This window comes from Oncorhynchus gorbuscha, linkage group LG12 (assembly GCF_021184085.1).
Source record: "Oncorhynchus gorbuscha isolate QuinsamMale2020 ecotype Even-year linkage group LG12, OgorEven_v1.0, whole genome shotgun sequence".
Classification (NCBI taxonomy): Eukaryota; Metazoa; Chordata; class Actinopteri; order Salmoniformes; family Salmonidae; genus Oncorhynchus; species Oncorhynchus gorbuscha.
Window position 1 is genome coordinate 60,112,138 of NC_060184.1, and position 25,478 is coordinate 60,137,615.

At 42.2% G+C, this 25,478-nt stretch overlaps 1 protein-coding gene across 1 annotated transcript in view; it reads left to right on the forward strand.

Moving 5' to 3' along the window:
* LOC123991186 (dihydropyrimidine dehydrogenase [NADP(+)]-like) overlaps positions 1–25,478 on the forward strand; it is a 237,911-nt gene that overhangs the window by 124,063 nt on the left and 88,370 nt on the right. Inside the window, exons 13-15 of the mRNA XM_046292500.1 lie at positions 4,489–4,704; positions 19,683–19,847; positions 23,664–23,732. Coding sequence (XP_046148456.1) covers positions 4,489–4,704; positions 19,683–19,847; positions 23,664–23,732 — 450 coding nt within the window. The remainder of the gene's footprint in view (positions 1–4,488; positions 4,705–19,682; positions 19,848–23,663; positions 23,733–25,478) is intronic.

Below are 25,478 nucleotides of genomic sequence, written 5' to 3' on the forward strand. Positions count from 1 at the left end.
AAGCCAAATGATACATCATCATCATTACTACGTTCACCTCGAACACTCAGCATGTACACCCCCTACTGTACTGCACGAAGCACTTACTGTGGTGAACACTAAGTGAATGAGTCAAAGTGCAGTACAGATGGGTGTGTGGTGCACTAGTCTGTGTAAAGGCAGGATCAGAGAGGACTCTTTACAGCTCCCGCACGTAATAACAGAGACAGCGGTTGATTCCCAGCCTCCAATTCTCCCAGCGTGCCGTCTTGTCTTCCTGAGGTGCCTGACCTCCTCTACATCCCTCCATCCTCCTCCCCATCCCTCCGTTTCCCCTCAGATTATACTGCAGAATGGAGCGCTCGGCAGACCGGGGCCCGGTTCAGATGCAGGTTAATTGTAGTAATGTAGCTGTGTTCAGTGCAAAGCATAGACAAGTGTTTATTTGCAGATTAAATGCCACTTGTAACCAGAAAGGAAGCAACAGTATATTGCTTGGTTTTGTACAGTAATCGACCAAGGAAGAGGAAATGAATTCAGGCAATTTGCTGGAAATGGTCAGCAATTAATATCTGAGCCATTCAGGGATCCCTTGAACTGTGTGTTCCACGTTCAGGATAATAGTGTGTTTTATATTAGAATGTGATATTACTGTGTCATAGGTCTCCCTTTCGAGCAGTGCATTTAGGCTGTTTTCAGTGTATTTTTGCTATCATATCATGTGCATGGTTGAATTTAGACCTTATTTATGCAAGGAATTCTGGGAACTTAGTGCTGCATGGGACACCTGGGTGAGAGGTTTCTTTTTACTCTAAAATATTATCTATATACTTATATGAATGAGGTCAATCATATATTCATTCACCACCATATGAGAGAAACCAGTTTCAAAGTAGAAATGGACTTGTCCCAAATAACACTCTTCCATATGTAGTGCACTACTTTTAACCAGGGACTATATAGGTCAGGGCACTCCAACCCTGTTCCTGGAGAGCTACCCTTCTGTAGGTTTTCACTTCAACCCCAGTTGTAACTAACCTGATTTAGCTTATCAACCAGCTAATTATTAGAATCAGGTTAGGGTTAGGGTTGCTGTGATAAAGGGAATATGGTGCCATTTGGGATTCAGATAAGGAGACATGTTGTGGGGAAGACGATGATCCAGAACATGTCAACATCTTGACAGCTAAAGCTGTTGTTGGTTGGAACTCTGGAACCCCCCAGTATTCCTAATAATCACCATATTTTGTATTTACATGTTCCCCGCTGCTGTTTTCCCCCGTGTTGCCTGGCGTGTGTTTGGCGTGTATTCCTCCACATGCCAAACCCCTCGAAGGGGAACACCGGCTGTCATGTAACAGCCGCCTTGCCGCAGCATGACACACACACACACACACAAAAAAAATACATACACACACAGCGTGACACCTCCTCATTCATTATGCGGCGGTGACATCATTACAAAAGCAATCAGAGACTGTGATAAACGCTGGGCTAATTAGGAGGAGGAGAGGAAGAGGCTGCTGGATGGATGGATGACTGTTGTATGTTTGACTTTAGGGGATTGCGTCCCAAATGGCACCCTATTCCCTATATAGTGCACTACTTTATAGGGTGCCATTTGGGACATTGGGTGCCTAGGGGGGATGAGGAGGCTGCTGAGTATTATGACTTTTGTCATAATACCAGTGGTTATTTTCGTTATCTCACAGCTCTGTCAAAGCAAACTTTATTTCATGCATACCCCGAATACAACAAGTGTAGACTTAACCGTGAAATGCTTACTTACAAGTCCTTACCAACAGTGAAGTTCAAGAAGAAGAAACTATTTACCAAGTAGGCTAAAATAAAAAGTAATAATAAAAAGTAACACAATAAGAATAACAATAACGATGCTATATACAGGGGGTACCGAGTCAGTGTGCAGGGGGTACAGGCTAGTTGAGGTAATCTGTAGGTGGGGGCGAAGTGACTGCATAGGTAACAAACAAACAGCAAGTAGCAGCAGTGTACAAGGGGGGTCAATGTAAATTGTCCGGTGGCAATCTTTATTAAATATTCAGCAGTCTAATGGCTTGGGAGTAGAAGCTGTTGAGGAGCCTTTTGGTCCTAGACTTGGCGCTCCGGTACGACTTGCCGTGCGGTAGCAGAGAAAAGTCTATAACTTGAGTGATTGGAGTCACTGACAATTTTATGGGCTTTCCTCTGACACCACCTATTATATAGGTCCTGGATGTCAGGAAGCTTTGCCCCAGTGATGTACTGGGCCGTTCGCACTACTCTCTGTAGCTCCTTACGGTCAGATGTCGAGCAGTTGCCTTACCAGGCAGTGGTGCAACCGGTTAGGATGCTTTCGATGGTGCAGCTGTAGAACCTTTTGAGGATCTGGGGGCCCATGCCAATCTTTTCAGTCTCCTGAGGGGGAAAAGGTTTTGTCTTGCCCATTACACGGCTGTCTTGGTATGTTTGGACTAGAGGTCGACCGATTAATCGGTTAGGGAATTAGGGACGGTTTCAAGTTTTCATAACAATCGGTCTTTTGCATTTTTGAATGCCGATTACATTGCACTCCACGAGGAGACTGCGTGGCATGCTGACCACCTGTTATGCGAGTGCAGCAAGGAGCCAAGGTAAGTTGCTAGCTAGAATTAAACGTATCTTATAAAAAACAATCAATCTTAACATAATCACAAGTTAACTACAGATGGTTGATGATATTACTAGTTTAACTAGCTTGTCCTGCGTTGCAAAAAATCAATGCGGTGACTGTTCATTTATCATTGAATCACAGCCTGCTTCGCCAAACTGGTAACGATTTAACAAGCGCATTTGCGAAAAAAGCACCGTCGTTGCACCAATGTACGTAATCATAAACATCAATGCCTTTCTTAAAATCAATACACAAGTATATTTTTTTAAACCTGCATCTTTAGTTAAAAGAAATTCATGTTGGCAGGCAATATTAACTAAGAAACTTGTCACTTCTCTTGAGTTCTGTGCAAGCAGAGTCCGGGTATATGCAGCAGTTTGGGCCGCCTGGTTCGTTGCGAACTGTGTGAAGACCATTTCTTCCTAACAAAGACCGTAATTAATTGTTTATGTAATTTTACATAATTATGACATAACATTGAAGGTTGTGCAATATTTAGACTTATGGATGCCACTGGTTATAAGAACATCCAATAGTCAAAGGTATATGAAATACAAATGGTATAGAGAGAAATAGTCCTATAATAACTACAACCTAAAACTTCTTAACTGGGAATATTGAAGGCTCATGTTAAAAATAACCACCAGCTTTCATATGTTCTCATATTCTGAGCAAGAACTTAAATGCTAGCTTTTTTACATGGCACATATTGCAGTTTTACTTTTACTTCTCCCAACACTGTGTTTTTGCATTATTTAAACCAAATTGAACATGTTACATTATTTATTTGAGGATAAATTGATTTTTATTTATGTATTATATTAAGTTAAAATGTGTTCATTCAGTATTGTTGTAATTGTCATTATTACAAATTTCTATATACTTACATCGGCTGATTAAACGGTATTGTTTTTTTGGGGGGCCTCCAATAATCGATATCGGCGTTCTAAAATCATAATCGGTCAACCTCTAGTTTGGACCATGATAGTTTGTTGGTGATGTGTACACAACGGAGCTTGAAATTCTCGACCCGCTCCACTATAGCCCCGTCGATGTTAATGGCCTGTTCGGCCCACCTTTTCCTGTAGTCCACGGATCAGCTCCTTTTGTCTTGCTCACATTGCGGGAGAGGTTGTTGTCCTCGCACCACACTGCCAGTTCTCTGGCCTTCTCCCTATAGGCCGTCTTATCGTTGTCGGTGATCAGGCCTACCACTGTAGACACACACCCCCACCCTCGTCTTACCAGAGGTAGCATCTCATTTCTTTGTTCAGCCACGTCTCGGTGAAACATAAGATGTTAGTTTTTAATGTCCCGTTGGTAGGATAATCTTAATAGTAGGTCATCAATTTTAATTGTCTAAAGATTGCACATTAGTAAAGAGAATGGAAGGCATTGGGAGTTTAGTCGTTCGCCTCCGGATTCTCAGAAGGATCCCCGATCTGCGTCCCTTTTTCCGGCGTCTTTTCTTCATACAAAAGGCGTGTATCTGGGCCTGTTCCAGTGAAAGCAGGATATCCTTCTCGTCGGACTCGTTAAAGGAAAACGTTTCTTCCAGTCCGCGACGAGTAATCGCTTCTGATGTCCAGAAGTTATTTTCGGTCATAAGAGACAGCAACATTATGTACACAATGAGTTAAAAAGTAAGTTACAGAAAACGCCAAAAAAAAAAAAAATACAAATTTGCACAATTGGTTGGGAGAATGTAAAACGTCAGCCATGTTCTTCGGCGTCATCTTTACGGTCTGTCGATCTGTTACTAGGATTGCAAAATGCTGTTAAATTCTGTTCCTGGAACTTTCAACCCTATTCCTGTCGTTATCCTCATGGTAGTGTAACTGGATGTTTTGACCTTCCAGTCTCTCCACGGCCAGACGGTGTCCAGCGTCCCCCAGCTCCCTCTCTTCCACTGTGCCATCGACTCTGTGGACATCGGTGTGGAGATGTGTGGGATCAGGTTCCCCAACCCCTTTGGCCTGGCCTCCGCTCCCCCCACCACCAGCACAGCCATGATCCGCAGGGCCTTCCTGGAAGGATGGGGCTTCGCTCTCACCAAGACCTTCTCTCTGGACAAGGTACTCATGTTTACCCAGCTTTATATTAGTGTGTAGGTGTCTATTGGGCATTAACCAGGGATATGCTGAATCTTTGTTCTGTAGCTGGTACCATTTCATTACGGGAGCTATATATATATATATTAAATTCAAGTAAAGAAAAGAAAGTAGAAAAATAAAATGTAAAACAAATCACAAACTTCAACAGATAATGCTTGCCATTTTTTTTTCAATATAGCTGATTCATGTAATTTCACTGACATTCTTTATATCTTGCCCTACTGACGACCTCATCCACGCAGCTCATTTGTGACTGGAAGCCCACATTGCCTCGCTGAGTTTGTAAATGATACCTGATGTAGAGAAAGCAGGAGGCGAGCGTGGCTGTCCCTGTTTTGATGAAAACATATCACTGCCGCCATCGCTTGTTTTATGGACGGACCCTTTGTCAATTTGAAAAGTTAAACTTTCTGTTTCTTTTAAGAGGGAGTAGAGAGAGAGAGAGAGAGAGAGAGAGAGAGAGAGAGAGAGAGAGATTTAGTGAGCAGAAAGAGAGAAGGAGAGAAGGAGCCTGGATATATGGGCTTGCTACTGTTGCTACAAGTATTTCACCTCTGCTGGCTTTTGAATAAGCTTAATGTCCCATGCCTGGACTTACCAAGGGATTTCAGAGAGAGATCATGGTCAACCTGGGTATAGGGTTGTTGTATCATACTCTTTTCCTAGGCGCTTTGCTCTCAGCTGAAGCATCAAGATTGACAGCTGTACATATGATAATGATTCAGCCTCAGAATATGTTTATGTAAACTCTGTTGGTTTAAAAAACATTTTTTTTACACATATGTGTGACACCCATCCCTTTCACCACATCCTCCCTCTTTCGCATTCTCTTGACATTTGTAGATGCCAGATTGGGGTCTAATATGCTGTTGTAGCTATTGGCTGTCAGTGTAGCGCCAAAATACCAGCTGATATCTCAGTAAACAGAAATCATATTATTCCTTATTGTGTGCTTTGCTGGTTTAAATTGTTCGGGGAGCTTTCTTTAGGGAGAGAGATAAAGAAGTTCTTAATGTCAATATGAATGAAACAGGCGGCTCTCCTTCAGTATCGTTTCAACTTAAACACAGATTACCTATATATATTTTTTTAATATCCTGTTTTTTTGCTCGCTAGTGCTGTTCACTGCTGGCTGCTCCTATCATAACATTACAGTGTGTTGCCATTGATAGCGCTTTGAGATGCACAGTGGATTGCTGGGTGAATATGAGGATCGTCGTCCTGGCTGTTTCTAGGGTTTGTGTAAAAAAAAGAAAAGAATGTGATGTGAATTAACCAGCTATTATAAGGCCCAGCATAAGGAAGAGAGAAGGGAGATAATAGAACAAAGCTAGGGGGGTCTACCGTTAATCTGAATGAATTAACTGTGTTGCATATGAAAAACAATGCAGCGATGCCAACGTTTTGGCCTCCTCTTCCATTCTGTGAACTGTGAGAGCTCTGTCTGAAACAGGGGGAGCATGGGGGCCAGTGGGCCACTGTCTCTCTCCCCCCAAGCCTCTGATCTATAGCTCCGTTTCCCTCCTCAGGAGTGACAAGTACATTTTTCCTTACGTTGTACCAATTACCCAGCTGCTAAATCCCTGTGAGTGATACACGGTGCTATGTTTCAGAGGCTAATTACCACATCTCTAGATGGATGTCAGTAACACACACACACACACATTTACGTATATATGCGCGTGCATACACACACACACATTACTGAGGTCGTAACAGCGGGATAGTTTACCTGTAATAGCTAGCAACCATACTGCCTCAGTTTATCATTGGACTGTCTCAGGGTGGTAGAAATCACACCTGTAATTGGCTGAGCCCTGATGGGTACATTTTCTGCTTGGTCCTAGAAGCTCCCGCATTCAAGTTTAACTGTTGTGCCAAAAGTACAGAGTCACAGGTAAAGAAGATAGTGATGATGTTTCGAAGAGAAGTTGCAGGTTTTGTGTACTTGAAAAAAAAACATGTTTCATAGAACTTATCGAGTGCATCCAACAAACGTAAGCAACTTCCTCTCAACAACTATGGAATAATGCTTTGCATTTACTTCAAAAGCAATTAAAGGGAGAGATAATAGCAGATCTCCCCACTCCACATTTACAACATTACACAATTGTGTCCTTGATAAGGTGGCGAACAGTAACTACATCTCCATGGTAACCCTAACATTGTTAACACACATGTTATGGCCCGACATTGACACACACACACACACACACACACACACACACACACACACACACACACACACACACACACACACACACACACACACACACACACACACACACACACACACACACACACACACACACACACACACACACACACACACACACACACACACACACACACACACACACACACACACACAGTTCCACAGGCCTCTGCTTCATGCACTCTGTGAATCTAACTCTACTTATTAACAACACAGTTTAATCAACTGCTCCAGCATCTTTATTAAGAGTAAGAGGTGAGGAGGTCGTGTTCTGCCGATTCCACACAGATTCTCTGATGGTTTTAACCACTAGTAAATAGCATGGAGCCTTGCATGCGTCATGGTAATTAGCATGTTATTCATCCTGTAGGAACCGGACTGGCTTTTGACTCGTATAATAAGCTTTACTGCACGATTCAGACTGTTTGCACCATCAGTTGTAGGAAAAGTGCATGATGCATTCTTTCCAATAAAACTATAATAATTGATGTATGTTTTATTGGAATATACTGTATATCAGGATTACTCTGGTTACTTAGAATCAAGAAGGTCCTTAAAGGCACCGTAACATGCTTTAATTTCAAAACCAGCTCTAGTTTTCTATATCTATTGCAAAGTCTCAGCTTAATTAAAATGTTTTTACCAAACAAAACACTGAGAAAATACATTTTCCAGTTTTCCAATACAAACAAAATGATGTGCTGATGCATGGTATCACGCCAAGTAACACTCAGATAAAGTCACAACGAGCTGTAGCTTGGCAATCGGAAGGAAGGATGAGTTTCATGAGAATAGGAGACAAAGCTGATCTCTGGCACATACACTACATGACCAATAGTATGTGGACACCTGCTCGTCAAACATCTAATTTCAAAATCATGGGCATTAATATGGAGTTGGTCCCCACTTTGCTGCAATAACAGCCTCCACTATTCTGGGAAGGCTTTCCACTAGATATTGGAACATTCCTGCAGGGACTTGCAGCCATGAGCATTAATGAGGTCGGGCACTGATGTTGGGCGTTTAGGCCTGGCTCACATTCACTATTCCAATTTATCCCACAGGTGTTTGATGAGGTTGAGGTCAGAGCTCTGTGCAGGCCAGTCAAGTTCCTCCACAAGGATCTCGACAAACCACCTCCCTTTGTGCACGGGGGCATTGTCATGCTGAATCAGGAAAGGGCCTTCCCCAAACTGTTTCCATAAAATTGGAAGCACAAAATTATTTAGAATGTCATTGTATGCTTTTGCGTTAATATTTCCCTTCACTGGAACTAAGGGGCCTAGCCTGAACCATTATTACTCTTCCACCAAACTTTACAGTTGGCATTGCATCGGGGCAGGTAGCGTTCTCCTGGTGTCCGCCAAACCCAGATTCATCCGTCGGACTGCCAGATGGTAAAGCGTGATTCATCACTCCAGAGAACACATTTCCATTGCTCCAGAGTCCAATGGCGGCTAGCTTTACACTCCAGCCAACACTTGACATTGCTCATGGTGCTTTTTAAGCTTGGGCGCGGATGCTCGGCCATGGAAACCAATTTCATGAAACTCCCAACGAACAGTTCTTGTGTTGGCGTTTGGTGGTTTGGAAATCGGTAGTGAGTGTTGCAAACAAGAACAGATGCTTCAGCATTTGGGGGTCCCGTTCTGTGAGCCTGTGTGGTCTATGGCTGACCCGTTGTTGCTCCTAGACTTTTCCTCTTCACAATAACAGCACTTACTGTTGACCGGGGCACCTCTAGCAAGGCAGAAATTTGATGAACTCTCTTGTTGGAAAGGTGGCATCCTACGATGGTGCTGTGTTAAAAGTCAATGAGCTCTTCGGTAAGGCCATTCTACTACAAATGTTTGTCTATGTGGTCGATTTTATACACCTGTCAGCAACGGGTGTGGCTGAAATAGCCGAATCCACTCATTTGAAGGGGTGTCCACATACTTTTGTATACATTGTGTAGTTTCTCTGCCCTCTGAGCCATGCAAGAGGTAGTCACCACTCCTTTGATCTCCCAATTAAATTAGATATTATAACCGGTAAACATGTAACTAACTGTAGCTAATGAGGCTGTAGTCATCTGTATTTTCCTCTTCCTCTACACTCATACAGGCTCTATACAAACTCCACTTCCTCTCTAATTTGCTTGTTAAATGAATACAAACTGCTGGAGTGTGACTGCATGGTGCGTTCCGATGCCAGGTCTTTTTTGCTGCTTTCTATTCCACATCATAGATTTTCAGATTGGTAGTAAAATAAACAGGGCCTGTCCTAAGGCAAACAAAGGATAATGGCGCTCCACTGCAGAGCGGGAGGGAGGTTGGGGAGGTAATGTCTAGAGCTCTTAATATTATTATTCACGTTTAAGCTTCACAAGTGGTTCAGCTGTATGATGTTGCATTGGCTACAGGCTGTGGATGGTTAGATGGTTACTGTATATGTCTGGAGGAGTTCTTCATGAACTTCAACCCTTTGTCTCTCTCGCTCGCTCGCTCTCTCTCGATCTCTCACTCTTTAGCAGTCTCACGATCTCTCTTTATCTCATTTGCTGACACACACACATACACATCTACACACAAATCCACACCTACACCAAACCAAAAAAGACTTGCAAGCTGCGCAAGCTTACCCTAATTAACCGTCGGCTTAATTAGACGATTCACTGTGTAATTATCAAGCAATTAGTCAACACCTCTCAGATCTCACGACTGCTTTGACAGCCATGTTTCTCTACCACCGATTATTGTCAAAATCACCTACGTTTGATTTAACTTGTTTTCATTTTAATGTGAAACTACTTGTGCACTAGCATGAAGCAATCATTACTGATGAGCGAGGACACATGTTAGAAGATGTAATGACACATGGAAGGTAGCGGAGTTGGTGTGTGTGGGGTTGGTCTTCCCTGGAGCAACAGGACAGTTGGAAGTCGGTGTGTAGCAGGTCTCTAGAGAATGGGGAGGTTAGAGAGAATGGGGAGATTTTCTGCTTAACAATACATGTGATACTTTCTATGTTAGTCACTCCTTCAATGTCAATGTCTGTGGCAAACAGAGTACAGAGTTGCTTTTTGATTCGGACCTCGGACGCTCCTTACTACTGTGACTGCGTTATCGTCGTTAATGGTTAGATAGACATTGCCTATGGTTGTTATTAGTGTAAGATATGTAGCAGTAGCGATGTCTGTGTGTATTAGCCTTTGAGGGACTATAGGGGAGGAGGGAGATGGCAGAGAAGGAGTGAATGGTGAAAGAGACTAATGACCAAACTGACAGACAATATCCTTCTTCATTTATCACAGCCGACTAATATCCTTTTGGCTTTGACATTCATTTATTTAGTCCCTGACGGGGCCATTCTGTCACCTACACAGTAGCATCAGTATGATGCTGCTAGCGGGGGTAAAGAAAGACTGTGTGTCCAGTCCAGTTAAAGCACTAATATACATTTTGATACTTTAACAGGTTACAGAGTACGCTGACTCTCTGTACTGCCCTGTTTTATTCGTATTTCTTGTTGCTTCAGTTTGCACCATCCTCACAAAGGGAAAGTCAAGGTCTTGCTGTATCTTGGAATGTGTTTTTGTCATTGCGTCAGGGTCGTTGGAATGAAAGACTTACTGAATCTGCTAGGGAGAGAATGATAATGGAGAGAGAGAGTGAGATTATACAGTTTATCAAAGTTCCTAGGGTGTACATTTGTTTGATGTTGTAATGGATTCAAGGTTTCTGAGTTTTATAATTGACAGGTTACAGATAGGAGATAATTACTGCGGAGGAGGCTATCTCTGTCAGGAATCTGAACTGTCATCAACAAGGATAAATGTACGTACCGTGAATACACACACACACACACACACACACACACACACACACACACACACACACACACACACACACACACACACACACACACACACACACACACACACACACACACACACACACACACACACACTCTGAATGCTTTGCTACCAAGGCCCATCTTGTGTAGGAGAATAGTGTATGCCCACTTGCTGACAAGCCCCTTTCCCCCAACCTCCAGTGTTTGTGTGTGTGTGTTTGTGTGTGTTTGCTACCATGGCCCATCTCGTGTTGGAGAATAGCGTAGGCCCACTTGCTGACAAAGCCCTTTCCCCCACCTCCAGTGTTTGTGTGTGTGTGTTTGTGTGTGTGTGTTTTTGTGTGTGTGTCCAACACAGTAGGCATAGTAAACACCAGCAATAAATGATGGCTTAGCAAGTGTTCCATCTGCACTTGGGGGATGAAGATGAATGATGATCACAACTCCTCAGAACTGCTACATGGCCTTTTTTATTTCCCTCTCTTTAATTTTCATTTTTTTTCTCTCTCTCGTTCCCTTGTTTATGAAGTTTCCTGTTGATGGGTCAGTGGCTGGCTGCAGAGGGGGAGAAGTGAGCGGGCAGCCCTTTGATTTTTCCTTCATGACTGTTTATAATGATTCATGTGTGGACTGCCAAATAGCACCCTATTTCTTATAGTGTACTACCACTGACCAGAGCCCTATTGGAATAGGGTGTCATTTGGGATGTAGTTTTGGTAATAATGGAATCAAGAGGCTCTGGTTCAGCTACATAACATCATGCTAGCATAGCGATACACACAGTATACCCAAAGAGACTCTATCCATATTATGCTTATAGATCTTTTATATTCAAAAAGACCAATGCCATGTTTACATTTTTACTAACTGAGAATTCTCAACTCCACAATATGTACATCACATCTTAATGGAGTTGAGTGGCGATGCGTTTTGGGAGAGTGTACATCTGACTACATCGAGTTGGTATCAATCGATACTTGTGAAAATGTCCATTCTTTAATGCGTACCTTGTACCTATGTTTGTCCCGTGTAAAGATTTTCTTTTATTTCGGTGTTGAAATCTAGTTTTTTATAAAAACTTCATTCTATGTTCTGTCAAATTGCGCCGCATAATGCATTGTTTTCCAACGGAGTGTGAAGTTTATGACTGCAAACATGCACTACCATTCGATACTTTTATAAATATCAATTGTTTTAACACTTACTTTGTAACTGTGCTCGTCCTTGATTCTTATAGATTTGCCAGTGGGAGTTGGAGTCCATTGTTTTGGAAAACAAATGACATTCCAATCTGCCATGCATTGACGGGGCTGCTCCTCTGATAACAAACAACGACTCCCTTGGCGGAGGTTGCGTAAAATGCTATTATATTAAAAACAACAGATTGCAGCAGCCAAGGAAAAGAAAGCCTTTACACAGGACATACATGGGTGCGCATTTAAGAATGGATTGATACCGACTCGTTGTAGTTGTAAGTAAACTCATCGCCACTCAACTCCATTGTATCGTTGAGTTGAGAATTTTGAGCGACACTTTTACAATGCATTTCATTTAGGTTTTATCTCCGTTTATTTGGATAGTTTGGATATTCCAACTGTAGATGCTCTACAAGTCTTACTATCAACAAACTATCTGTTTATAAACAACCGCTTGCTACGGTTACAGTTAGGGTTAGGTTCAGAATAAAACTGGAATGTCTGAGAATGGCGCTAGAATAGATAGCGACCTTTTTTACGGGCTCCTGGCCAATTCTGCAATTCATTAGCTGATCTTAACTAGGTAATGTGTCCGCCATCAATTCCTATGACTGAAAAGAGCTCCTGAACATCAGAACAATCCCTCACCTCGATTTGGATGGTGATTTATTCTTCAATCAGTTGGCGGCGCAGGACCTACTGCTCACCCCGGACAAGACCCTAATCCCAGTCTCTCGGAAGAGAAAGAGACGACGATACAAATTCTGACGTGCAGGCACCATGATGAAACAGTACAGTGGCGCGTAAATGAACCACCTCTACCCTCTGCTCTATTGGCAAATGTAGAATCTCTGGAGAACCAACTGGACGAGCTCCTTTCAAGATTATCCTATCAATGGGACCTGAAGAACTGTGTTCCTATGTCTCTCGGATACTTGGCCATTTCGGACATGGATAATATCCTAGCTGGTTTTGCTATGCTTCGGCAGGAGTGAGCGGCAGCGTCGGGTAGGCTTTTAGGGGTGGTGGTCTGTGTCACTTTGTTAACAACAGCTGGTGCATAATCTTTAATATTAAGGAAGTCTCGAGGTTTTGCTCACCTGAGTTAGAATACCTCATGATAAGCTTTAGACCATATGATTTACCAAGAGTGTTTTAATCCATATTTTGCATAGCTGTCTATTTACCACCACTCATCGTGCTGTGTAGGGCCATAAGCAAACAAGAGGTCATCCGGAGGTGGCGCTTCTAGTGGCCTATGATTTTAATGCAGGAAAAATGTAATACGTTTTATCTAATTTCTACCAGCATGTCAGCTGTGCAACTAGAGGTGAAAAAAACTTTAGATCACCTTTACTCCACACACAGAGACTCATACAAAACTCTCCTTCGCCCTCCGTTTGGCAAATGTTTTGCACATTGCCAGAAAAAAAGGAAAAAAAAATACTTTATTCAGACCCTTTGCTATGAGACAGTTAATTGAGCTCAGGCGCATCCTGTTTCCACTGTTTCCATGGCCTGAATGCCAAGCATCACGTCTGAAGGAAACCTGGCACCGTTCCTATGGTGAAGCATGGTGGTGGCAGCATTATGCTGCGGGCATGTTTTTCAGTGGCAGGTACTGGGAGACTAGTCATGATTGTGGGAAAGATGAACGCAGCAAAGTACAGAGAGATCCTTGAGAAAAACCTGCTCCAGAGCGTTCAGGACCTCAGACTGGGGTGAAGATACACTTTCCAACAGGACAACAACCCTAAACACATAGCCAAAACAATGCAGAAGTAGCTTCGGGACAAGTATCTGAATGTTGTTGAGTGGCCCAGCCAGAGCCCGGACTTGAGCCCGATCTAACTTCTAAAATAGCTGTGCAGCATAGCTACTCATTCACCCTGACAGGGCTTGAGAGGATGTGCTGAGAATAATGGGAGAAACTCCCCAAATACAAGTGTGTTTGTTGCGTCATACCCATGAAGACTCGAGAGTTAGGGATCGACAGTGATATAGAACAGCAAGAACTAATACAATACTCAAAAAGAACAGCTAGTACTTACAGTACCAGCCAACATTTTGGACACGCCTACTCATTCAAGGGTTTTTCATTATTTTTTTACTATATTCTACATTGTAGAAGAATAGTGAAGACTTCAAAACTATGAGAAATAGCACATGGAATCATGTAGTAACCAAACACTTGTTAAACAAATCAAAATATATGTTATATTTGAGAATCTTGTTTTCGCCTTGTCATTATGGGGTGTTTGTAGATTGATGGGCAAAAATATTGAATCCATTTTAGAATAAGGCTGTAACGTATGAAAATGTGGGGAAAGATCTGAATAATTTCCGAAGGCACTGTATCTACCTCGATTACCTCGTACCGCTGCACATCGACTCGGTACTATTACCTCATGTACATTAGTCAAGTTGTCATTACTTATTGTGTATATGTTCTAACTTTTATATTTACGTGTTTTATTTTTCTATGGTCTTTCTCTCTGCATTGTGGGAAGTAAACATTTCACTGTTAGTCCACACCTGTTGTTTCCGAAAACAGTTTGATTTGGTAAGGGTTGAGGTTAGGGTTAGACTAGGGATAGGGTTGGTAGATATTGAAATGTTTCTGATATTCCGTAGAGCATCTACAGATGGACTATCCAAAATAAAGTGTGATGTAGTTTTTTATTTCCAATAAGCAATGACATAATTTAACGTCTGCATGTTATTTTTAGCACAGTGGTTTTACTTAAAATTCCAACATCAAATACTTACTGTGCCAGTCAAAAGTTTGGACACACCTACTTACTCATTCCAGGGTTTTTCTTTATTTTCTACATTGTAGAAACATTGTGAAGACATCAGAACTATGAAATAACACATGGAATCATGTAGTAACAAAAAAATTGTTTAACAAATTAAAATATATATTCTATTTTTGAGATTCTTCAAAGTAGCCACCCTTTGCCTTGATGACAGCTTTGCTTCTTCTTGTGCAGTCGCAAAAACCATCAAGTGCTATGAGTTACCAGCCTCAGAAATTGCAGCCCAAATAAATGCTTCACAGAGTTCAAGTAATAAACACATCTCAACATCAATTGTTCAGAGGAGACTGCTTGAATCAGGCATTCATGGTCGAATTGCTGCCAAAAAAACACTACTAAATGACACCAAAAAGATGAAGAGACTTGCTTGGGCCAAGAAAAACGAGCAAATGACATTTGACCGGTGGAGACGTCCTTTGGTCTGATAAATCCAAATGTGAGATTATTGGTCCAACCACGGTGTGTTTGTGAGATGCAGAGTAGGGGAACGGATAGTCTCCATATGCATGGTTCCCACCTTGGAGTGTGGAGGAGGAGGTATGATGGTGTGAGGGTGCTCTGCTGATGACACTGTCTGTGATTTATGAAGGATTCAAGGCACACTTAACCAGCATGGCTACCACAGCATTCTGCAGCCATCCCATCCGGTTTGCGTTTAGTGGGAACATCATTTGTTTCTCAACAGGACAATGACCCAACACACCTCCAGGCTGTGTAAGGGCTATTCGACCAAGAGGGAGAGTGATGGAGTGCTGCATCAGATGACCTGGCCTCCACAATCACCTGACTTTAACCCAATTGAGATGGTTTGGGATGAGTTGGACCGCAGAGTTAAGGAAAAGCAGCAAAAAAGTGCATTATGTGGGTACTCCTTCAAGACTGTTGGAAAGGGGAAGCTGGTTGAGAAAAATACCAAGAGTGTTCAAAGCTGTCATCAAGGCAAAGGGTAGCTGCTTTGAAGATTCTCAAATATAACATATATTTTGATTTGTGTAACAATTGTTTGGTTACTACATGATTCCATGTGCTATTTCATAGTTTTGAAGTCTTCACTATTATTCTACAATGTAGAATATAGTAAAAAATAATGGAAAACACTTGAATGAGTAGGTGTGTCCAAAAATTTGGCTGGTACTGTAAGTACTAGCTGTTCTTTTTGAGTATTGTATTAGTTCTTGCTGTTCTATATCACTCTTAAGAAGTTCCCGTGTGTTTTACCCTCAGTCCGATGACGATCTTTACTGGCAGACATGCCACTCTGCCTCTGAATGGTAAAATATTTGGCTTGGTATTAGCTATAGTCTGTGGTCTAATGTGGAGGATTATCTCCTTTAAGTCTGTATGTACTGCTCTTGACCTCTCCTGTCGAGAGAGAGAGAGAGAGAGAGTGTTACTTCCCCAGAGCATGTAAACATATGTTGTACAGTAGACAATAATTTAATATCACAGGAAAAAAGGAGGACATTAAGAACAAGAAGAACAAAACCTAAAAGAGAATGTGTTCACTTAATAGTTATTGCCATTACCCCCAACCTCTCTTAGCAGTAAAGACAGTACCAATCACCACGATAAATGTGGTTAAAATGATTTCTCTCTCAAATATTCAACACATACAAATGCACGGCTAAAAACGCAATATGATACAATAAAAAACTGTAATTGTGTCGTGATGCATGTGTTAAGATACACATTAAATGTTGTCTCTCTCATTCTTTCTCTCTCTCACTTTCTCTGTCCCCCTGTCTTTCTCTCTCTCATTTTCTCTGTCTCCCTCTCTCTCTCTTTCTCTCTCTCTCGAATTCCAACTGTGGAAAGGATTTACCATGATAAGGCCATTGAAGCAATGACCGTATAGCTGCTTGTGTTAATAAACACAGAATATAGCTCAAAATCACAAGAGGGGCTTTGTGTGTGTGTGTGTGTGTGTGTGTGTGTGTGTGTGTGTGTGTGTGTGTGTGTGTGTGTGTGTGTGTGTGTGTGTGTGTGTGTGTGTGTGTGTGTGTGTGTGTGTGTGTGTGTGTGTGTGTGTGTGTGTGTGTGTGTGTGTGTGTCACAGACGGTGCAGTCCACTGCATTTGATTAGTATTTCTCGCATGTGTTCCTTTCTCAAAAGGCTGCTTGCTGTACTGTGGGGATTAGAGACCTGTGTCGACGTGATAAAGCCAAGTCGGCCCCTAAACATAAACAGACCTGTTAACCAATCACATGAGAGAAAGGGAAGTCAGCTCGCCTCACTACCATTGTCCATTTCGACACGATCCTTCTTGTCAGGGGACAGCAGGGTAGCCCTGTTTCCCAACCAGGCAAGGAGTCCTTGAAATGAAAGAAATAGTCACAGACTACTCAGCAGACATTTTAATCCATGCACTCAATAACAAGTAAAGACCTTCCGTTCACACCTGGACCGGGCTTACTATTTTCTACATGGTCTAGCTAGCTGAACAATTCTGTTGAAATGAAGTGTATTTTGTTATGTAACACGGGGAGAGATGGAAAGAGAGAGAGAGAAAGGTGGAAGAGGAGAGAGAGAGAAAGGTGGAAGATGAGAGAGGGAAAGAAAGGTAGAGGAGGAGGAGGAGGGAGGAGAAGTAGGGGACTAGCGTTATCTCTTGCCACTGTATGTGGCACCTGTGTCTCGGTGGCATGCTGTTGCTCTCCCTTTGGGCAATTTTCATGGTTTCCAGTAGTTTAATATTAAAACTCATGTTCCGCCCTGTCTTGATAATAAATAAGCCCAGCAGCGTAATGTTCCCTGGTCACAGTCTTCATTAAATAGCAACTTGTAGATCCGCCCCAAGCCCTGGGGATGGCTGCCTCAATTCTCCACACTCGCCCGCCCCCCCCTCCCCCTTTTTTTTCTTATTTCTTTGTCACCTGAGGGTACCACCACACTTCTATGATAAAATGGGGAGAAGAAAAACACTATTTATTTTCAATGTTTCTGTACAAATTAGGAGCAACTTCTTCCAGCTTCTATAAGACAAATATTATATTCATCCTGGATAGACATAGACAAACCTGTGATTACCTATATCCCTAAGTAGGTTTGACTCTACAAGCAACTGTCCAAGCTAACGCTTGCGGGGGATGTAGAATTTGTGAAATCCTGTAGAACCAGCTATATATAGTGTGATTCGTTATAGTGTGGAACACTTGAACCGACAGCACCGTTTGGCAAATAAAGTGTTAAAAAGGGAACTCGGATTGTGGCCATGCTGCGTCTTATTCAGACATGCAAATTAGTACTAATTACAGCTAATTAATGTTTTTTGTCTATGTAGTTTGAAAAATGTCCAAATGTTATGAAATTAAGTTACCATGCTATTATCTTAATTGTTTGCATTAAGGTTGTTCCCTAAATATATATGTAAATGAATTCAGATTCGTTAATGGTTACTTTAATTGGCATTAGTTAATTATGAAAATAATATGTGTAATATTAAATATAATGTCAATTCAACTTTAGATTTAATCAAGCTATTAGTTACAATGTTACCCAGTTTATTCTGCACAGTAATAAACACAATAAGTTATGTCCTCAAAAGGCCAAGTATGGGGTCAATATACAGGGCAAGTTGCAACACAATGCAAACCAAACAAGCTAGCTAGTGTACAGGATCTGCACTGTACCTTTTCCCCTAATGCTGTACACTGAAGGCCAACTGTTTGTTGTTCTACACATAGTGACCTTCTATTTGTAGTACTTGTATGTGTTTTGAGATGTGCCAAAGCCATCAGCAGGTTGGTCAACGCATTAGCTTGGTGTAAGCTGCCAGCTGCCTCCCCTGGACTGGCTCAGGCTTGGATGTGATGTATACTGCACTCTGATTACACTTCCAGGGGAGGACTTCACAAAAATGCTGTTCCTTTTCTCTTCCCCTGTTCCCCTTCACAGGAATGTAATTACTGCTGGACATTATGGCCGTTTGGCAGATTTTTTTGTCCATGAACCATTGCCAGGTTTGATGTATGTTTCTGTCGCGTGGAGGGTAAATCTATCAGAGAGAGAGAGAGATAGAGAGAGACTTAAGGGGTGAGGGATCTCAAAGTACTCATTCAGCAAAAAAAAGACAACCTTATGCTGCATAAAACACACAGAAAGAGAGCGAGAGGGAGAGAGATGGAAGAAGAGAGAGAGACAGAGCTGCCTACTGAGATATATTATTAAATCATTTCAAGTTGATGAATTAATTCCTTTATTTTGTCATGTAAAAACTTTTCTCTCAGTGTTGACGGCACTTCATCATCTGGGCTGTATTTCTAAAGAGTTGCACCGGTCAGTATCTGATTAAAGATGAAGTTAGTTCAGACCACAAAGCACCCTGGGATGAAAAAAAGAAGTAACATTATTGAGTTTGTGTCATGTATTTTTATAAAATATTACTGTAATTGTCTTTTCTTCTGGTGTTTTACAGAGAAAAAAATATGAATTTAGAACGTATGACTGGAAACAGGTCTTCCAACGCCTTGGAAGAGATCCATTGAACAACTGAAGTAAAAGCTAGGACTGCTCGGATATTTACTCCTACCGCTGTAGATTTATGAAACTGTACGTGTAGGTAATTACATATATTTAACAGAGCCACTTTGAAATGGCCTGCAGAAATGGTCTCATCTGAAGAGTACACGTGTAAGTGTGCTACTGAATAAAATGAGTTGACGATAACATTACAACCACTTTAACATCATTGTCTTTCTTTCTTGTTCCCTAGGTTTTAGTCACTTGGAGGTGCACTAAAAAAGGGTTTACTTTATAACATTGTTGTGTTGCTTTCTTGTTCCCTAGCTTTTGTTCACTTTTGAAGTGCACTTAATGGTTTTACTCTATATAACCACTATAACATTGTTTTGTTGCTCTCTTGTTCCGTATAGGACTTGGTGACCAACGTATCTCCCCGCATCGTGCGTGGGACGACCTCAGGCCCCATGTTCGGTCCGGGACAGAGCTCCTTCCTCAATATCGAGCTGATCAGTGAGAAGACTGCAGCCTACTGGTGCCAGAGTGTTACCGAGCTCAAAGCTGACTTCCCCAACAAGGTAAGTTACTGCCCTATGGGCCTTGATCAAAAGAAGTGGACTATAGGGACTAGGATGCCATTTGGGACACACTCCCACAGTATATCTGTCTAATGAGCTTGTATTGAAACAGCAGAATGGAGTGCCGTTCATTCAAGGGGTTGCAATGTATTGGTTTGTTTATGCTGGATACTGCAACGACAATGACAACATGCTTTTTCCCTGCAAACAAAAATTGGTCATTAGGATGTCCCTGAAACGTCACAAAATGGTTGGCTTAAGTCATGAGGACGTTGTGTCATGGTCCTATGGACATTTTTAGGATGTTCTTGGGATGTTGTCATTGTAACCTGAAGGTTCTGTTTAGTTCCGGGTTTGTTCTGGGGATGTCCCCATTTCAGAACTTTGTTTCATGGTCCTCCAGGGGATCATGACACAACAGCCCGAAAACATCCTGAAAACATCCTTAGGGACATCCTCAGAACAAACCGGGAACTAGACTAAACTTCCAGGGGATGACACAACGACCTGACCACTTTAGGCAACCATTTTGTGACGTCCCCGGGGACGTCCATACGACTCATTTTTGTTTGCAGGGACGTTTCCTTTGGACCATCATGCAATGTCCTGAAGACTAGTAAAATGACAGTCCTGAAAACGTCCTTAGAAGATCCTGACATGGTCCTCAGTGATGTGCTGGTAACTTACAGTGATTTACTCTAATGTCCCCCAGGGAATGTTCCCTTGGGACCATCATGCGATGTCCTCTTGACCATAATGAAACGTCCCCTTGTGGTCATTGAATTTCCCATATATAACTTCCTATCAGGACCAAATAGATATATTTTCATAAAATACCTTATAATAACATGATACTGTGACCAAACCGGGACCTGTACTGAACATCCTTTTATGGTCCCGAGGTTAACGTCATGTGTTAATGTTCCAATTAACAGAACATCAGAGTAATAACTTCTCGCAAATACCCTTAAAGGGACCTAATGTCCTGAGAACGTTCCGTGTTTGCTGGGTAATTTGTTAATTTCTAAGAGTTTGTTCTCCCAACTTTTGGAAACTCCAGATGTACAGTATCAAAGGATTCATTGATGTTCCCCTGACCATTGTTAATGAAAGTCTGAGAGGAATAATGTCACTGATGCCCTGCATTTCGCTTCAACAGCTATTGTTAGGTGGATGAAAAAAGACAGTGTGAAATGCCTCTTGTGGTTCTTAGATCAGTCATAGTGTGTTTCTCCTCCCTAGCCCTTTCACAGATCCAGAATGAAGCAGGACAAAGCACTGAGCTCCGTGTTTCCCTGTAAATTAGCGCTTCTGGGATATGTTTCATTGGAACACAAAGGAGCACGGGGGGTGCTATGCCAGTGTGTGTGCGTGACCAGACTGAGCTCTCTCTCAAACTGTACCATGACCTGTAAAGCACACAGACCGAGTACTTTTTTTTCTTCTTTCTGACAAACAGTGCACCAAAGGAAATACTGGCCTATTTGCCCTTCCAATTACCCCAATAGCACCTAGCTTTTTAGGTCAGAGCAGTCTGGACAAATAGCCCCGATTGAGGTGCCGTCCACCAAGTGCCAAATGTGTTCTCATTATCCCTAGTGGTGCTAATAGAGTGGAGTTAAGGAGAGGGGGAAGGGAGCGAAAATTGTCGCACATTTTCCCGTGGGCTATCGGCTGATTCGGCTCTAGGTGACAGTTTCCAGGTGATGTCCGGTATCTCCATGGATACCATGGTGTTGTTAGCGGTAATGGGGAAGAAGAAGTCATTTCTGTAGTGTATAGCTCAGGGCTCCATGGCTCTGTGGTTGAGCTGATAATAACAAGATGATCCTCTCACACACATACAAAGATGCGCATGGACACATGCATGCACGCGCATATTCAAACACACACATTCACACAGCATCAGAGGGTTTGCAGTGGATGTAACTTGTTTAGACCAAGCAGTGCCTTTGGTACTGTGTTGTTGAGAGAGAGAGAGAGAGAGAGAGAGAGAGAGAGAGAGAGAGAGAGAGAGAGAGAGAGAGAGAGAGAGAGAGAGAGAGAGAGAGAGAGAGAGAGAGAGAGAGAGAGAGAGAGAGAGAGAGAGAGAGAGAGTTGAGAGAGAGAGAGAGAGAGAGAGAGAGAGAGAGAGAGAGAGAGAGAGAGAGAGAGAGAGAGAGAGAGAGAGAGAGAGAGAGAGAGAGAGAGAGAGAGAGAGAGAGAGAGAGAGAGAGAGAGAGACCACCAGTGCCATAGCCGTTGAGATACCAAACAACATCAAGGACAACTATTCAGTATAATGGTACATTTTGCTCTGTTTTACCATCTCCATTTTATGTGTTTCATCTGTAGTTACACTTTCTCGAGCCACACGACGAGAAACTAGCTAAGCTGAGACGGCGTAACCTCTCATAACATCACCTATGGAAGTCTAATATTCCTGAAAACAGAAAGCTCCAATATGACTAATATGTCAAGCAGGGCCTGCATATTGGCCATTGTAAATGTCATGGAGTCAAGGGGAGCTTTCACTTTATTTGCACAGTTAAATCTAGGTCTATTTAAACCTTCATTAAACCACAGCAGGGCTGGAGTTGCGTCTTGGTGTGTGTCTAGCTGCTGTGGTGGATTGAGGAACCTTCATGCTGTACCTGGCTAGAAGGAGATGTATATCTACTAGATATTTCTCGCTGGAGGGGGTTCAGCCTTTCTGTTTAATGTCCTCCCCTGGATCCTAACTCTTTCAGAAGGCCTGCTGTTGGAACGAGTAACATTAACTGTCTTTTACAACTTTAATACGTAGTACAATAACATAGTTTAACAGTTAATATCATGGCAAGAAGAGAGGAAGCTGTACAAGGCAGTCACAGTACTTGATTAATAGCTACTTAGCATCAGCGTTTACTTTGAATTCCTTTATAATGTTGATACAGAAGGAAAGTTGTAGTGTGATCTAATTCCACAGAGATGTACTCTGTTTTCAATGATTTTCTCTGTATAGACATACAATAAGCTGACCATGAACACACACACATACAGTTTCCAGACAGTTATAACACCAAGCAGGCACATCAGATATATGTGGTCAGAAATAATGTTCCTCAATATCTCCAGAAGACGTCCTCTGCCTCCCAGCCAATGGGGGTAGTAGCTCTTACCTCTTTGTGGATTGGACCCATCGGGGATCCTCAGCATCATGTCTATACATCATGGTCCTTTTTATTTCTGTGATTACTTAAAACCGGGAGGCAATATTAAGAAGCAGGGGCCTATATAACCTGTTTTATAGAGGGCTTATTGTATGTCTGGAGGAGAGAGACCTAGTCTAATCCACTCAGAGCCTCCTGCAAATACATGTGTAGGATCTTAATTTGATCTCCCTATTGCAAGAGAACTTTCCTGAAATGCGGGACATTTTACACTTGTAGTGTATCTAAGGTTTAAAAAGGCTTCTAAAGTTTGTAATTTCCTCTTTTAAATTTCAGACTTAATTTTCCCCAGCAAAAATGTGTCATAATAATCCATATTTCCTTTCCCTGCAGGATCATTTTCCTGCCGTAGCAAACGGACTCAAATGAAGATCCTACATCTGTACCTCTCTCTGGTGTTTTTATTGTTTTAATAACGCTGGCAAACACACTGGATTTGTCCTGATCTTATAAAATTATAAATATTGATTTTGTGACTGAGGGAGGACAATGCCGGTGCTTCTTAAAGACAGGATAATGGCTGCTCCTCTCAGATCTGTTTTCTAATGTGTTGAAATGAAACTTTTAGTTTGAGCCGCAATGGATTTATCACTCAGTCGTATATGATTCTTCTCTCTTTCTCTAGGTCATTATCTCCAGTATAATGTGCAGCTACAACAAAGCTGACTGGACAGAGCTTGCTAAGATGGCAGAGGTAGGTCTAAGCAATGTTGATTTCTTTCTTCGAATGTAAACTCCTAAATGCTGGCCAGGAATGGTTATAACATTATTTCCGGTACTGACATGATTAGAATTGTCACGACTAGCACAGCTTCTTTCTCTGTGTCCCTCACTTGGGTTATATTTGTGGAATTTGATTTAGATCTTCAGACCAGGCAGAAAGCCACATCCACTGCAAGTGTTTAAACACCCCAAATATTGAATGAGAGGGATGTAAATCCTGGATTTGGAGTGGGTGCAACATTTAGTTAAATGTTTATCTGCCCTAAACCTGTGGTAGGCTGCCAAGTGGCTGTAAGCACGGAGACAGATGACACTGTGGGAGTGAAACAATGATGGAGGGAGGGAAAGGAGGGGAGGGGGTGTGGATATGGATATGGAAGCTTTTACAGGCCAGACATCTTCAGGCTCACCCATATGCGAGGTTGGAGTGCTCCAACTCTCCCCCCTTCCCCTCTACCCTCCCTCTTCCCCCGTTCCCCTCCCAAAGCTTCTTAAACACGTCCCTGATCGCATCAAACACTGACACTGACAAGGACAAGGTGTTTCAAACATGTGCTACTTGGCTGTGGGGTTTCTGTTTTTAACCAACAGAGAACTGATCTAGCAGTGTTCTCTTTTATGTTTCAGGGCGTTGTCACACACAGTTCTGTGCTGTAGTTCCAATCACAGTTTGTTTATTTGTGACAGTGTATTGGGGGGGGGGGGGTCCGGGTGGTTTCACATTTGCCAAATGTTAAACGAACTGAAATGCCTAAAGAAAGTGATGTGCTCATGCAACCATTAGTTTCATGCATCTATGATCCTCATGGAGCATCACTTGTGTGTCCCAATCATCATATTTCGCTTTGGTCTTCCAACAACGTGCGGGAGGAAAACGGTGAGACAGCCGCTCTAACTGAAACGTGCATTGAATATTAATTAGCCTACATGTACATCCATGGTCTCCCCTAATATGCATAGGATGCGCTCAGAAATTAGCTGCTACTCACAAAATGTTTCAGAGATATCAAGTTATAATAATGCGTGCATTTTATCAAATGCTCACATTCAAACAGCCAAAAATTCTGCTCGACTCTGGTTCCTTTCCTGTGTTTGTTTCGGACTGCGTTCACACCTGCAGCAAACTGTACCCCGGTATGAATGATAACGGACTGAGACCACCCTTTTTGAGCGAACCACGGTGCATTGTTTGGTGCGTGCCTGAGTGTACACAGTGTTCACACTAGTCTAAACGAACCAAACTAAGGGGGTAAACACACCAGAGTTTGGAGAAACCGCTCCAAAACAATTTGGTGTGAAAGACCCCTGAGATAAACTGAGGTAGCTAGGCATAGGCATACCATGGTTACGTCAGATTTAGCAACTGCTCAGCTAATCAGAGTTGACTCGCATATCTCAACCGCTTAATTGTGCTAAAGGAAAATGTCAGAATGCAAACAGGTTTAACAGCTCAATGTGTTAATGCCGCTATTGATTTCATTGATGCGCCACTCTCTCTCCTACCTCATTTAAAACAACCTGTCAGGATTCCCCCTCCATCCCCACCTCCCCAACCATCATCATCACCATCAGATCTCCTAGAATATATTTGATTTAAAGTATGTGGTATGCAATTTTATTTTCCTTCCTTTCTCCCTCCCTTAATAAACCCTCCCTCCTCGTCTCACTTTAAAAATATTATTATCATAGTTATTCACTTAGCATGCCTCCTTATCCA